The 15,258-nt window shown below is 33.0% G+C and overlaps 1 protein-coding gene across 7 annotated transcripts in view; it reads left to right on the top strand.

Annotated features, from left to right (window-relative positions):
* Positions 1 to 15,258, top strand: part of FER (FER tyrosine kinase) — a 424,607-nt gene that overhangs the window by 71,578 nt on the left and 337,771 nt on the right. For 5 of the 7 annotated variants that reach the window (XM_040621988.1, XM_040621989.1, XM_040621985.1 and 2 more), the window contains one exon: positions 5,045 to 5,144. In XM_040621988.1, the coding sequence (XP_040477922.1) occupies positions 5,045 to 5,144 (100 nt within the window). Of the gene's footprint in view, positions 1 to 5,044; positions 5,145 to 5,203; positions 5,295 to 13,890; positions 14,081 to 15,258 lie in introns of those variants that run through there. The other 2 variants (XM_040621990.1, XM_040621991.1) reach the window with 2 other exon arrangements.

The following is a 15,258-nucleotide window of genomic DNA, read 5'->3' as shown; positions in this document are numbered from 1 at the left end:
TAGGTCAGAAACTCAGATCTACATAGAGAAAGAAAGAACATTAGGGAAAGGATGTGAAGATAAAATAAAAACTTATTTTTCTCATTTTTGACCTAACAGGTAACAGTTTATTGAAAATAATAAGAGCAACAATATTCAATTATGTACAGTCATGCATCTTGGGTGTGTACATGTGTTTACATACATATATAAGTGAAATGAATGACAACAATGATATATGGGATAGAAAGGAGGTATTAGGATTATTTTGTTATTGTAAGGTACTCATACTACCTGTGAAGTGGTATAGTGTTCTTTGAAAATAGGCTTGCATTAGTTATAAATATATAGTGAACTCCAGGGCACCTACTAAGGAAGTTAAAAATGAAATATGACTGATATACTAAGAAATAAGAAAGAATGGAATTGTATAAAATACTCAATTAAAATCATAGAAAAATAGAAAAGGAGTAGAAGACAAAAATAGGAACAAATAACAAGCGTAACAAATAGGAAACTGACAAACATGGGAACCATTAATCCAAGTATATAGATAAGTTCTTTGAAGGTCAGTAGTGTAAATGAGCCAATTAAAGGACAGAGATTGTAAGAGTGGATTTACAAACAAGCTCCAACTATGTGTTGTCTACAAGAAACCTGTTTTAAATATTGAGGCACATACAGATTGATAGTAAATGGATAAAGAAAGACATGCTATGCTAACCCTAGTCAAAAGACAGCAGGACTAGCTGTATTAATTTCAAACAGTGCAGTCTTCAAAGCAAGGAAACTTTTGGGGATAAAGTGGGGGAATTACATAATGATAAAGGGGTTAGTTCTCCAAGAAGACATAACAATCCCTAACATTTACATGCTTAACAACATAATGTCAAAATACTAATGGAGTTGCAAAAGCTGATAGAATTGCAAGGAGAAATAGATGAATACTCTTTTTACAGTTGGAGACTTCAACATCCCCCTTCAAAAATGAACAGACCCAGCAGGCAGAAAATCAGTGAGGAAATGGGTGAACTTAATAATATCATTAATCAATTAGATGCAATGAACATCTACAGACTGTTTCATTGAATAACAGCAGAATACATATTCTTCTGAAGCTTACATGGAAGATTCAACATCTGGACCACATTCTAGACCATAAATCATACCTTAATAAATTTAGAATAGAAATCATCCAGTGTCTACTCTGAGACCACAATGGAATTAAACTAGAAATCAGTAATAGAAAGATGGTTGGATCATAGTGTACTTCTATTTTCAACTTTTTGAGGAACCTCCATACTGTTTTCCAGAGTAGCTGTCCCAATTTGCATTCCAGCCAACAGTGTAAGAGGATTCCTCTTTCTCTGCATCCTCACCAGCACCTGTTGTTTCCTGTGTTAATTTTAGTGATTCTGACTGGTGTGAGGTGATATCTCGTAGTTTTGATTTGGATTTCCCTGATGATGAATGATGGTGAGCATCTTTTCATATGTTTGTTGGCCATCTGAATGTCTTCTTTGGAAAAGATTGAACAAAATACTTCTAAGTGGCACATGGATCAAAGAAGAAATCTGAAGAGAAATTTAAAAATATTTTGAACTAAATGAAAATAAAACTTATCAAAATTGTGTAGGGTGCAAAAGCAATGCTTAGATGGAAATTTATGGCATTGAATAAAATCAATCCTCTAAACTTCTACCTTAGGGCATTAGAAAAAAGAGAAAGAACAAATTGAATCCAAAGTAAGCAGAAGAAAAGAAATAATACAAATTAGAGTGGAAATTAGTGAAAGTGAAAACATGAAATCAGTAGAGAAATCAATAAAACCAAAAGCTGGTTCTTTGAAAAGATCAATAAAATCAGTAAGTTTGTAGCCAGGTTAACTAATAAAAACAATGTGGGCACAAATTACTAATATCAGGAGTGAAAGAGGGGACATTACTACATTGTCCATATTAAAAGGGTAACGAAGGGATACTATGAACAACTCTATGCCCACAAATTTGATTACGTACGAGGAATTTGACAATTCTCTGGAGGACACATTCTGCTAAAAACCCACACAAGAAGAAATAGATGATCTGAATAGGCATTTGTATCTATTGAAGTCATTGAGTTAATAACTAATAACCTTCCAAAACAGAAAGCACCAGGTTTAGATAGTTGAATTCTATCAAACATTTAAGGAAGAAATCATACCAATTCTCTACGAACTCTTTCAGAAAAAGAAACTGAGGGATACTTCGTAACTAATCCAAGAGACCACCATTACCAAACCAGACAAAGACATTAGAAGAGAAAACTACAAACTGGTATCTCTCATGAACATAAATGCAAAAATCCTTAACAAACGATTAGAGTGTCAAATCCAACAATGTATAAAAATAATTGTATATCACGACCAAGTGCAATTTATATGCAAGGCTGGTACAACATTTGAAAATCAATGAATGCAGTCCATCACATGAACAGATTAAAAAAGAAAAATCACACGAGCATGCAAGTAGATGCAGAAAAAGCAGTTGACAAAATTTTACAAAACCAGTACACGTTCATGATAAAAACTCTCAGTAAACTAGGAAAAGAGGAAACCTTCCTGAACTTGATAAAGAATATCTACCAAAAAAAGCTACAGCTAACGTCATAAGTAATGGTAAGAAATTTGAAACTTGTCCACTAAGATTAGAAGCAAGTCAAGGATGTTTCCTCTTACCGTTGCTTTTTAACATCACACTGGAAGTCTTGGCCAATATAATAAGACAAGAAAAAGAATTATATACGGATTGGGAACAAAGAAATCTTTGTTCACAGATGACATGACCGTCTATGTAGAAAATCCAAGAGAATCAACAAAAAAACTTGGAATTAATAAGTGATTATAGTTAGGTTACAGGATACAATGTTACCATACAAAAGCCTGTCACTTTCCTATACATCAGCAATAAACAAGTGGAATATGAAATTATAAACACAATGCCATTTTCATTGGCACCTCCAAAAATGAAATACTTAGGTATAAATTTAACAACATATATATGAGGTCTATAGAAGGAGAACAACTGAACTCCAATGAAAGAAAACGTAGAAGAAAACCTTGAAGACATATCCCGTGTTTGTGGATGAGAAGACTCAATATTGTCAAGATGTCGGTTGTTCCCAGTTTGCTGTTTAGATTTAACACAGTCCCAATCAAAGTCCCCAGTAAGTTATTTCATGGATATTGACAAGCTGGTTCTAAAGTTCATATGAAGAGGCAAAAGACCCAGACTTGTCAACAGAATATTAAATAGGAATATTATTTAATGCTCAAAGAAATGAGCTATCAAGCCACAAAAAGACCCAGAGGAAACTTACACGCATATTACTTAGTGAAAGGAGCCAATCTGAAAAGGGTACATACTACATTACAGTATCTAACTATATGATATTCTGGAAAAGGCAAACTATGGAGACAATAAAAAGATCACTGGTTTCCAGGGGTTAGGGGAGAAAGAGGAATGAATAGGTAGAGCCCAGAGGATTTTTATGACAGTGAAACTACTTTATAGCATACTATAATGGTGGATATATGTTGTTACATATTTGTTCAGATCAGAGGCTGTACACCAGGAATGAAACCTAATGTGGACTTTGGGTGATAATGATGTGTCATTGTAGGTTCATCTGTTGTAACAAATGTATCACTCTAGTGGGGAATAACTGTGCATGAGTGTGTGTAGAAAGCATATGGGAAATCTCTGTATTTTCTGTTTTGTTTTGCTATGAAACTAAATCTGCTCTAAAAAATAAAGTCCATTAAACAAAGTTAATTATTGAGTTTTCTTTTTTTTTTTTTAAAGCTTTATTTATTTATTTGAGAGAGAGAGAGATAATGAGTAGGGGAGGGGCAGGGAGAGGAAGAGAGAGAATCTCCATGCAGACTCTGGGGACCAACACAGGGCTGGCTCCCAGGACCTTGAGATCACGACCTGAGCCGAAACCAAGAGTCGGCCACTCAACCAATTGAGCCACCCAGGTGCCCCTCGAGTTTTCTTTTATAAAGGAATGATTCAGACTCATTTATGTCTGTATCATACTATTGATATTTCTGTGTTTTTTTTGTATAATGTTATCCTCTGGGCCATCAAGAAAAATGGTGATGCAGAATTTGTTAAAAGTGAGCTCTGGAATATTCTTCCAAGTTGCTTATGCCTTTTTTGAAAGTTTTAGATGCTGCTGATTCCTTGTCTTCTCAAAGGTATATTAGAAGTTTTTCAGATACTATTTAAGACCCTTACTTTTTTCTTAAATGCTGCTTAAGTGGGCTTTTAACTATAGAATCGAGGACTTGCATTTGTTTAGTCTTTCCATAGAAATAATAACCAAATTCATGTATGTATGTAATGACCACTGTCATGTATGTAGCCAACAGTGATTGTTAGATACATCTTCTTTTCAGTGATGTTATAATGTCCAAAAAACCCAAAAAACAAAACCCAAAAACACTCATGTTAAAAGTGGTGAATCAGAACAACTCCAAGTTACTCTATATAATTAAAGTAAATATTTAAATTAGCTTTTTTATTAGAGAAAATATTTCTATACATAGCATATTAATCTGTTAGTCTTTTAATTTTAGATGATGGCAACACTATTTCTTCTTGCTTTTCTTTTTAAGAAATGTTTTTCATATGCTGTTGAATTTATCATTGATTTCTAAACCAATTTTTTTTTTTAAAGATTTTATTTATTTATTCGACAGAGATAGAGACAGCCAGCGAGAGAGGGAACACAAGCAGGGGGAGTGGGAGAGGAAGAAGCAGGCTCATAGCGGAAGAGCCTGATGTGGGGCTCGATCCCATAACGCCGGGATCACGCCCTGAGCTGAAGGCAGATGCTTAACCGCTGTGCCACCCAGGCGCCCCTAAACCAATTTTTAATATATTATCTATAATGTATATTAAGGAGCAACTCTGACCTATAAGCAATAAAATATATATCAGTTAGTACTTCTGGATTTAAGTTTTTGACCAGTGTAAATTTAAGTATTTAAAATTTGTTCTTTTTTTTTTTTTTTTGACAGGTTACAAAGACAGAATTAGAGAAATTAAAATCCAGCTATAGACAGTTAATAAAAGAAATGAATTCTGCTAAAGAGAAATATAAAGAAGCTTTAGCTAAAGGTATGGAAAAGTTATGAAGAATTGTTTATTTTAGTGATTTTTATTCTTATCATTTGAAGGTTCTCTTTATGAGTAGCAGAATGATTCCACGTAGACCAATTCACAGTTTAAAAATATCAAGTATGCCAAAATAGACTAATTGTCAAACTGGTAAGTCTTTTTTTTTTTTTTAATGATGTAAAATATTTTTGAGTAGTTTATACTAATGGAATTACGTAGCACTTGTAGTAGAATGCAAAGAATGTTTAAAATTTTCTCTCCAGCATCAGATTTACTTCTTTAATTACCGAGTACTAAATAAGAAAAATAAGGTTGTATTTGTTTAGACACCTTTTTTAGTCCTCATTTTACCTGTGGTATTTAAAAGCCACTAAAAGACAGTATCATTTTATAGCATTATTTTGCTTTCATAGCTTAATTTTATATGCCTATATTGTCCTAACATTTTCATAAGTACCTTTGGAAGTAAATAGAGAAACATATTATTTGTATTTTAAACAAGTATTTATGGTTATGAGTCTTTAAATGTGAGTAAACATTCTTCATATTTAAATTTTTTTTATTATTAAAGTTGGAGGTTTTTTTTTTTTTTTTTTTAAATCCTTCCTGTCTAAATAAAAGCTTTATTAACAGCTCTGTCTTCTTTTTCTCAACATATTTTCCCTTGGTCTTTTACTTGTTGCTTATATATTCTTATTTTGTGGAGGTAAATGAAATAAATAGCTGTACATTTGAGTATAACTTGTATAATGAAAATACCATGTTTTGTTGTTAATCCCAGTAGACTAACAGAGATACTGATTTAGATGCATTTCTCCTTCCATCCCTTTATTACTTCTTTCTTTTGTCTTCCCCCTCTTCCTACTTTGGCTGCTCTCTGCTTGCTTCCTCCTCTTTCTACTCTCTGTCCTTCTTTTTCTTGCTTTCCCTCTGCTCCCCATTTTCCTGGGAACATTTACTTTGTTTCCTTCTGTTTCTGTCCCCACCCCTCACACATTTACCTCATGTTTCTGCTTTTTGCAATGTTTCTACTACTTTTTTAGGGAAGATGAAACTGTGTTTAAAGTTTTCTTATTTCTGCTTACTTATTTTTCATATACCTCAACCAGTATTTTGCGATCATGATCTCTTTATTAACGTAAACATACTTTTAAAATACTTCTGTAATTCATTTATCTTAAATTATTTAAGTGATAAAATAAAAAAATGGCATTGTGTAAAGATCATATACATATACAGACTTTGGAGTCAGATAGTATTGGATGTAAGTTCCAGCACTGTATGATTATTTCATATACCTAATTATTATTCCTTTATTATTTTAAAGAGAGCTTTAGATAATTGAGAAATATTTACTGAACATTTGCTGTCTTTAAGTTATTGAAATTCAAGCAGTATTTCCTAGGCATTCAAGGAGCTTACCCATTTCTAGTTGATATTCTAATTTATGAACTGTAAGTCTTACCCTCTTTCAAAATCAGTTTATGTACAAGGGATCCCTTGCTAAATCAAGGGTAGTTTAGAAGTAGTTTTGTACGTTAAGCATTACTACTCAATCTGTCAAAATAGTTAATTTTGAAAGTCTATTACTTATGTATGGCTAGCATTCTCAAGTTAGTGCCTTATATTAAAAATATCCATATGTAAATTCACCCAGAGCAAGTGATGACTTTATCCAACTGTATTGTAATTCAGCTGGTGAAGTATTTCATACTAGGTCTGTATCTGTTGAAGAATGATTAGTTAAAAAAAAGAAATAGAAAATTACTCCCTGGTCTTTGATATCCATTTTTTAAAGATATAGTTTATTTTGGTTTAAAAATGAAATCTAATTCTGATGTCATAATAAAATTTTCAATAGTTCTTGTACATAGTGCTTATATTATCAGATATTTTTCAGATAATAGTTGTTCTTTATTGTTTTTTTATTTCTTTTAATCTAGATAAAATACCATTTAGTGTTGTATTAGTAGTAGGAAGGCAGCTAGAAAATTTGAAGATTGTAGTTTTAATTTGTCCCAAGAAATGTTATTATTTGGCTGAGTCTCATGAAATTAAAATATGTTAATTTATTTACATTTCTCCTTCTAAAGGTATTAGTGATAAAATTTTCCTATTTTCAAAAATTTGATTGCTGCCATTAAATCAGTTTATAACCTACAGAATACGTATTTTTAAAATAAGTTCTTATATGATTGTTTGATACATGACACATACGTAAATTTATCTTTTTATAATAAAAACTGTCTTTATGCTCATGTTTATATGAAAAAGTATAAAATTATATTTTTTAAACACTATGTTTCTGTTATCAAACTAGTTTTTATGTTTCATGTAGAAATAGGGTTTTTTTGTGTGTGAAGTTATTTACTCTTTATAAGGATGGCAAAATTTCCAACATTTGCAGACTTTATGTCAGAACCTTAGTTCATCTGTTTAGGCCAGACCAAAGCAGTTCTGGAATGGTCTCTAGGGACTGCTGGGCACTGACAGTGAATACCCTGGCTGTGGTTCTAGCAACCATAGATATTAGGAGGTCTTAAGACCTCAGTCTGACATATAGCTTCCGGTTAGAGAGGAGGCTTTAGAGGAGATAAGGCTTTGAGGAAACAAGGCCTGAAAATAATTCCTATAGTAAGGGTTATTTTCTGGATTTGAGAATGGGTTCGGAATTAAGGGCTCAGTTACCGCAACTGGAGTTTTGGCACTTAGAGTCGATCAGAAGGAAGGCTGGGTTAATGCTTAAATTCCAAATTCCTGACCCCTGCTGTGTGGATTACACAAAATACTTTAAATTTTGAATATTAAAGTTTTTATCCAAAGGAACATTAGTTTATATTGTCTAATGTAAAATATTCATTTGCAACATGAATGTAGCATTTTCATTAATTTTTTGTAATACACCTTAAGTATTAAACTTGTTTTGCTCTGCGCTGTGCTGAGAATGCAAATATTTGTCTTAAATTGACTTGGACTAATTTGGACATTAGTCTGTTGATTATTATTTATAACATGTTAACTAAGAACAACCAAAATAATTTTAGTTAACCTATTGAGCCGACGTTAATAATTGAGTGTTTCTTGATAGCAGCATAGAATAATGAGTTCTTGAATCCAACATACACAGGTTTTACTTTCTATTGCAGATTAAGTTTTGAATACTTTAAATTGAACACCTGTTTGGGTTTAGCCATTAAAACAGTCTTGTGAATCTATAAAGCTTGTATCTGAACTAAGGTTTTGACGTACTGTCTATGAATGTTGGCAAAATTTTCCATCACATTTATCCATATAAAAAGTAAATGACTTCACAAAGGAACTCCTACAGGATCATATTGTCTATGAATAAAGAAAGTTTAACTTTCCCTTTCCAATCTGGGTATCTTTTTCTTCTTCTTGCCTGATTGCCCTAGCTAGAACCTCCAGTATAATGTTGAATGAGGTGGAAAGAGCGAAGATAATTGTCTTATTCCTGAACTTAGGGGAAAAGTCAAAATTATTAAGTTAGCTATAGTTTCAAAGATTTTATCGGGTTGAAGTTCTTTTCTATTCCTGTTTTAGAGAAGATGTTGGATTTTGTCAAATGCTTTCTTTGTATCTATTGAGAAAAATATTTTTTCTTCTTTTTGTTTGATAAATTACTTTAATTTTTAGGTTTCAGGTATTACACCATCTCACATTCTTGGGATAAACTTCTTGGTTATGATGCACTGTCATTTTTTTATATTGTTGGATATGGTTAGCTAGGTTTTTTTTTTAAATTTTTATCTATATATTTGCTTCTTGTATTTTTGTCTTATTTTATTATAAGGATAATGCTGTTCTGTGGATGGTTGCTTCCTGTTCAACTTTTTAGAAAGATTTGTGTTCAATTGGTAGTATTTCTTAAATATTGGTAGAATTCACTTGTGAAGCCATCTGGATCTGCTTGTTTTTATTTATTACTTTTTGGCAAAGATTTTTAAACTATAAACTCAATTTTTTGGGTTGATGTAGACTCTTTAGTTTATCTGTTTCTTTTTGAGTTTTAATGGGTTGTATCCTTCAAAGAAATGTCCATTTCACCTAAGTTGTTGAATTTATTGGTATTAAATTGTTCACAATATTTCCTTATTCACCTTTTTAATTTGTAGAATCTGTGGTGATTTTTTCTTTCCCGTTCTTGATACTGGTATTTTATGTCTTTTCTCTTTTTTCCTAATCATTCTGGCTGGAGGTTTATCAATTTTATTAATTTTCTCAAAGATCAGCTTTTGGCTTTATTGTTTTTTTTTTTTTTCTATTTTTCTGCTTTCTATTTAATTGACTTATGCTCTAATATTATTTCTTTCCTTCTGCTTGTTTCAGGCTTAGTTTGCACCATTTAAAAAAAATTTAAATGTTTTTAATATGGAAGCTAAGATCATTGATTTGAGAACTATCTTTTTTTTTTTTTTTTCTTAAAGATTTTATTTATTTATTTGACAGAGAGAGAGACAGCCAGCGAGAAAGGGAACACAAGCAGGGGGAGTGGGAGAGGAAGAAGCAGGCTCCCGGCAGAGGAGCCCGATGCGGGGCTCGATCCCAGAACGCTGGGATCATGCCCTGAGCCGAAGGCAGACACTTAACGACTGCGCCACCCAGGCGCCCCTGAGAACTATCTTTTTACTACAGACATTTTGTGCTATAAATTTCCCTAAGGAAATTTTTAGCAACCTTTCAAAAATTTTCATACACCATCTTCATTTTCATTCAATTAATTCTAATTTCCCTTTTGTTTTTTTCTTTGATCTATAGGTTATTTAAAAGTGTGTGGGTTAGTTTTCTAAACTTTTGGCATTTTTCTAGAGATGTTTATATATTTTATTTATAATTTAATTCCATTTTGATCTGAGGATTTTTTTTATGACTTTATTTTTTAAAATTTATATGTTATTTGGCCCACAGTTTGGTCTGTTTTGCTAAATGCTTCATATGCACTTGATAAGAATGTGTATTCTGCTGCTGTTGGTTGGAGTGGTCTATATTGTCAGGTTGGTCCAGTGAGGCTAATTGTGTTTTTTTGTTTTTTTATGTTCTTACTGATTTTCTGTCTACTTGTTATATTAATGATTGAGAGAGGGCAAATGAAATCTCCCACTGTAATTGTGGATTAGTCTATTTCTTCTTGTAGTTGTCAGTTTTTTGCTTCATGTATTTTGAACATCTATCACTAGGTGAATAGCAGTTATGATTATTATATCCCTTGATGACTTGACCCCTTTATCATTATAAAATGATCTTTATTATCCCTGGTAGTATTGTTTGCTGTGTTATCTATTCTACCTTATGTTAATATAGCCACTCCAGCACTACTTTGATTGGTGTTTACATTGTATATCTTTTTTTCATTCTTTAATCTATTTCAGTCTTTATTTTTGAATTACATTTCTTGTAAGCACCATATAGTTAGGTCGTGCTTTTTTATCTTGTTAATCTCCACCTTTTAATGGGGATAATTAGACTATATTTAATGTGACTTTTTTTTCTTTTTTAAGATTTTATTTATCTATTTGACAAGAGAGGGAGACAGCCAGCGAGAGAGGGAACACAAGCAGGGGGAGTGGGAGAGGAAGAAGCAGGCTCCCAGCGGAGGAGCCTGATGTGGGGCTCGATCCCGGAACGCCGGGATCACGCCCTGAGCCGAAGGCAGACGCTTAACCGCTGTGCCACCCAGGCGCCCCCTTTCATGTGACTTTTGATAATATTAGGTTCAAATCTGTCATCTTGCAGTTTGTTTTCTCTTTGTTCCATTTATTCTTTATTCTCTTTTTCATTTTATCTGCCTTCTTTTGGATGAATTGAAACATTTTCTTAAGATTCCTTTTTATCCCTTTTGTTGTCTTATTACCTATAACTTTTTGTTTTGTTTGTGTTATCTCTGATTTACCATAGTATATCATCAGGTGTTATTATAACACTTTGCTTTTAACATGGGACTCTTATAATGGTATAGTCTTCTGGTCTGTGTGCTATTGTTGTAATATATTTTACTTTTGCATATGTTGTAAAGTCCACCCTACCTTGTTAATATTTTTGTGTTTGTTTAGTCAGTTATTTTTAAAATTGCAACAGAACATCTCATATATTTATCTATGTAGCTATCTTTTCTAGGATTTTGTAATCCATCTGATATCATTTTACTTTTGCCTGAATAACTGACTTTAGTGTTTCTTGTAATGTATGACTGTAGGCAATAAATTCTTTCAGTTTTTGCTGAAAGAGTTGCTTACAAAGTTTTTATTTCACCTTTGTTTTTGAAATATATCTTTGTTGGGTATAGAATTCTATTGAGGTATTTTTTTCCTCTTCATATCTTTAAAGAGGTTCTAGTATTATGTCATAGAGAAATCTACTCTAATCTTTATTTTTCTTGCTCTGCACATTTTATGTTCTTTTGGTAGCTTTTAAGATTTTCTTTTTATCATTAGTTTTAAGCAATTTGATCATGATTTATATTGCTTTGTTTTTTTTTTTTTTTCTTCTTCTTGTGTTTGTAGTTTTTGAGCCACTTGTATCTGAGAGTTTATAGTTTTCATCAGATTTGGAAAACTTTTATCCATTATTTCGTCACTTGTATTTTCTGTCTCCCCATCTCTGTTCTTTCTATTAGAGACTCCGGTTACGTATATGCTAGGTTGCTTTTAGTTGTCTCACAGCTTATTCATAGTCTTCATTATTTTCCCCCATCTTTTTTTCTCTTTCTCATTCTTTTTTAAAAAACATTTATTTATTTATATTAGAAAAAGAGAGAGAGAGTGTGTGAGTGCAGGGGGAGGGGCAATGGGAGAGGAGGGGGAGAAAGAATCTCAAGCAGACTCCCTACTGAGTGTGGAGCTGGAGGCAGAGCTGGATCCCAGGACCCTGAGATCATGACCTGTGTCAAAATCAAGAGTCAGACTTTTACCCAACTGAGACACTGAGGCATCGCTCTTTCTGTTTCATTTTGATTCGTTTCTATGGCTATGTTTACAAGTTTGCTAATCTTCCTTTCTTCAGTGTCTAATCTGCCTTTAATCCCATGCAACATAGTTTTCATTTTAGGCACTGGAGATTATGCCTGAATAATTGTGATTTGGGTCTTTTCTTAAAAGGTATCTACTTAACACTTTAACCTAAGTTTAGAGTCTTAGTGAACTTCATCATCTTTCTTCATTTGTTCTGAGAGTTGTATGAGTTTTTTCATTCCCAGATTTTTTTATTTCACTATAATCTTCCACTAGTTTATATTGTAAACAATATACATAGTCTTTACCTGCATACCTACATGCAGTCCCTTTGTTCATATGCCATGTAGCATTTTTTTCCAAAGTTAAAAATATTCTTTTAAGAGTAAATGTAATGTATGGTAATTTTATAAAATGTAAGCAATACAGTATTAAATCATATGGTATTGAATTAAGTGAATTCAAATACAATTTTGCTTTGAAGTTTTATAGTTTGATTGAAGATATACTGAAGTATCAGAAAAGATGTTCAAAATAACTCTCATAGTTATGTATTCTTATTTAGCCTATTTGATTGAGTCTGTGTGGCTATCATTATGCTAGGGTTTTATATTTACCAAGCCTCAAAATATCCACAATAACATTTGCAGGGGTTTCTCTTATATGGGTAGAAGTCTGAATGCTTTTGCTTTATCCTACATTATATTCAGGAGAAAGAAGACAGGATAAGCTACTCCACATTACACATGCCCATAACAGTCAGTCTGGTGAAGTTTAAAAGGAGCTCTCTTCACCCACTTTTATAACAAGAGTAGGGAAACAAACTCTCCTTCAAATTTTCTTTCTTTATGGGAAACAAAACAGAGTGCTAAGAGATTTGTAAGCTCCCTGATTATTTACAAGCCCTCACTTATTCTATGTAGACAGAATAAGAGGATACCTACTGCTAGAACTGTGGGGAGTTAGCTACAAGTCTCATTCAAAAGTAAATTTTTCTGTAATTGGGAAGTAGATTTTCTTAAATTGCCTCTTCATGCATTATGAATAGTTCTGTGGTATTTTATAGCCAATTAAAATTGATTAGATCCATTGAGTTGTCTCTTTAGAGTACTTTAATTATGAAAACCAGTTTGAAATGAGTCCAGATTTGAGACAGATGGTTAAATTTATGTTTAAATAAATCCAAATTTTAAAAAAAATGAGTAAAACTGTTTAAAGGCGCTTTTAGTTGATTTTCTCATTTTTAGTCCAACAAGAATGGCAACTGGCCTTCCTATTCAATAATCTCTAAATCTTGGAGACTTTCAAAAATTAGAATCTTGTATGCATGATATATGGAAGTCCTCTAGACAGATATTCTGAAATTCAAATTTACCTCTCCCTTCAACCTAAGGAAGAAATCCATTTTGGATACAGGACTTGCTAAAGACCTAAGCTGAGTTCAAGCAGTGTTTGTTGATCATCACTTCTATTGATGTGGCTTGAAAGTGAGAGGTTTTCTTTTTTTTGGACCTACTTTTTAATTCATGATATATTAGCAGCTAACTTATGGCATGAATGCTTTTCACTGAATGGAGCTTAATATGATAGGAACTTTACAAGGTCATAAAGAGTAATGACATTCTTCGTTGTTAATCTAATTTGCGTTGGGTTAAAGTTGCAGAAATTGGAGTGACAATTATAATATTCTCATTAGATGCTGAAATATTATGTGGGATGGGGTACGCTACATGATTCATTTATTTTCTGCAGATAACTTCCCAAAATTAAAATAAAATGAAAGCACTATAATTTGATTTGTCCCAATTTTTCTTAGTTTTATTGAATAAACAAAACTAAGTTTCACATACAAAGTGATTAAGAGAAATGATGTCCTTTTGCTGATTTTCCTCTATATTTTATAGGTGAGCTCCTTAACAATATTAGTTTTGGACTTGATTACTAGAAAGATGATATAAACAGATGCAGAAGGTAAAATTGTAATCTTTCTATAACTTTTAACTTTGTAAAAATTTTATTTAAGCTTACATTTATTTTTTAATAGTAAGAATGATATCAATTTATGTATTTTCTTTTTATGTGCTAGGCACTGTTATTTGCACTAGGAACACTGTAGATAACAAACCATACAAAAATTCCTGCCCGTTTGAGGCTTACATTTTAGAGAAGATAGCTAATTAATGCAATAATTAAGTGAAATGTATAATATTATTAGATGGTGATAAGTACCATGGAGACAAATGAAACACGGTAGGTGGATAGGATGTTGGGAGGCTGAGTAGGTCAGGCTTCTTGGAGAAAGAGACATATAAATGAAGAGTGAAGGAAGTGAGTAAGGAAAGCGTATGGTTATCTGGGACCAAGAGTACTCCAGGTAGAGGGAGTAGCCAAAGCAAACTCACTGAGACGGGATCATGTCTGGCATATTTGAGGAGTGGTACAAACACTGTGGCTCTAACTGGGGGACTGATAAAGGAAAGACACGGAGGTATGGGATGAAATCAGAGATGAGAGAGTAATGGTGAGTGGCAAGGGAGGCCCAGATTTTCTAGGATTTTGGTAGTTCTTTTAAAATACTTTGGCTTTTACTCTGTTATAAAATGGGAAGCCATGGTGGGTTTTGAGCAGAAGAGGGACATGAACTGATGTACATTTTAATAGGATAATCCTGGCAGCCTTGTTGAGACTATGAGGGGTGGAGGGAGGATGGAAGTAAGGAGATTACTTCCAGGCTATTGAAGTAATCCAGACAAGGGCTCATGCTTGCCTGGACTTGGGGTGGTAGTAACAGAAGTGGTGAGAAGTGGTCAATTTCTGGTTATACAGTTGATTCTTGTTATTTACAGTGGTTATGTTCTGTGAAATCACTCTGAACACTAAATTAGTGTTAGCCGAATACCGAATCATTGCCCCTCGTGTACATAACATAAGGGGTTAGGTTCCTATAAGCAAGGTCACAATATTTCTTTTTAAAGATTTTATTTATTTATTTGAGAGAGAGAGCATGAGGAGGGCGAGGGGCAGAGGTAGAAGCAAGCTCCCCACTGAGCAGGTTGCCCCATCCGAGGCTCGATCCCAAGACTGTGGTATCATGACCTGAGCCGAAGGCAGACACTTAACCCACTGAGCTACTCAGGTATTGCGGGTCA

Source organism: Ursus maritimus, unplaced genomic scaffold (assembly GCF_017311325.1).
Source record: "Ursus maritimus isolate PB19 unplaced genomic scaffold, ASM1731132v1 scaffold_5, whole genome shotgun sequence".
NCBI classification, from domain to species: Eukaryota; Metazoa; Chordata; class Mammalia; order Carnivora; family Ursidae; genus Ursus; species Ursus maritimus.
Note: the sequence above shows the minus strand (reverse complement) of the source record. Positions and strands in the feature narration are given on the sequence as shown.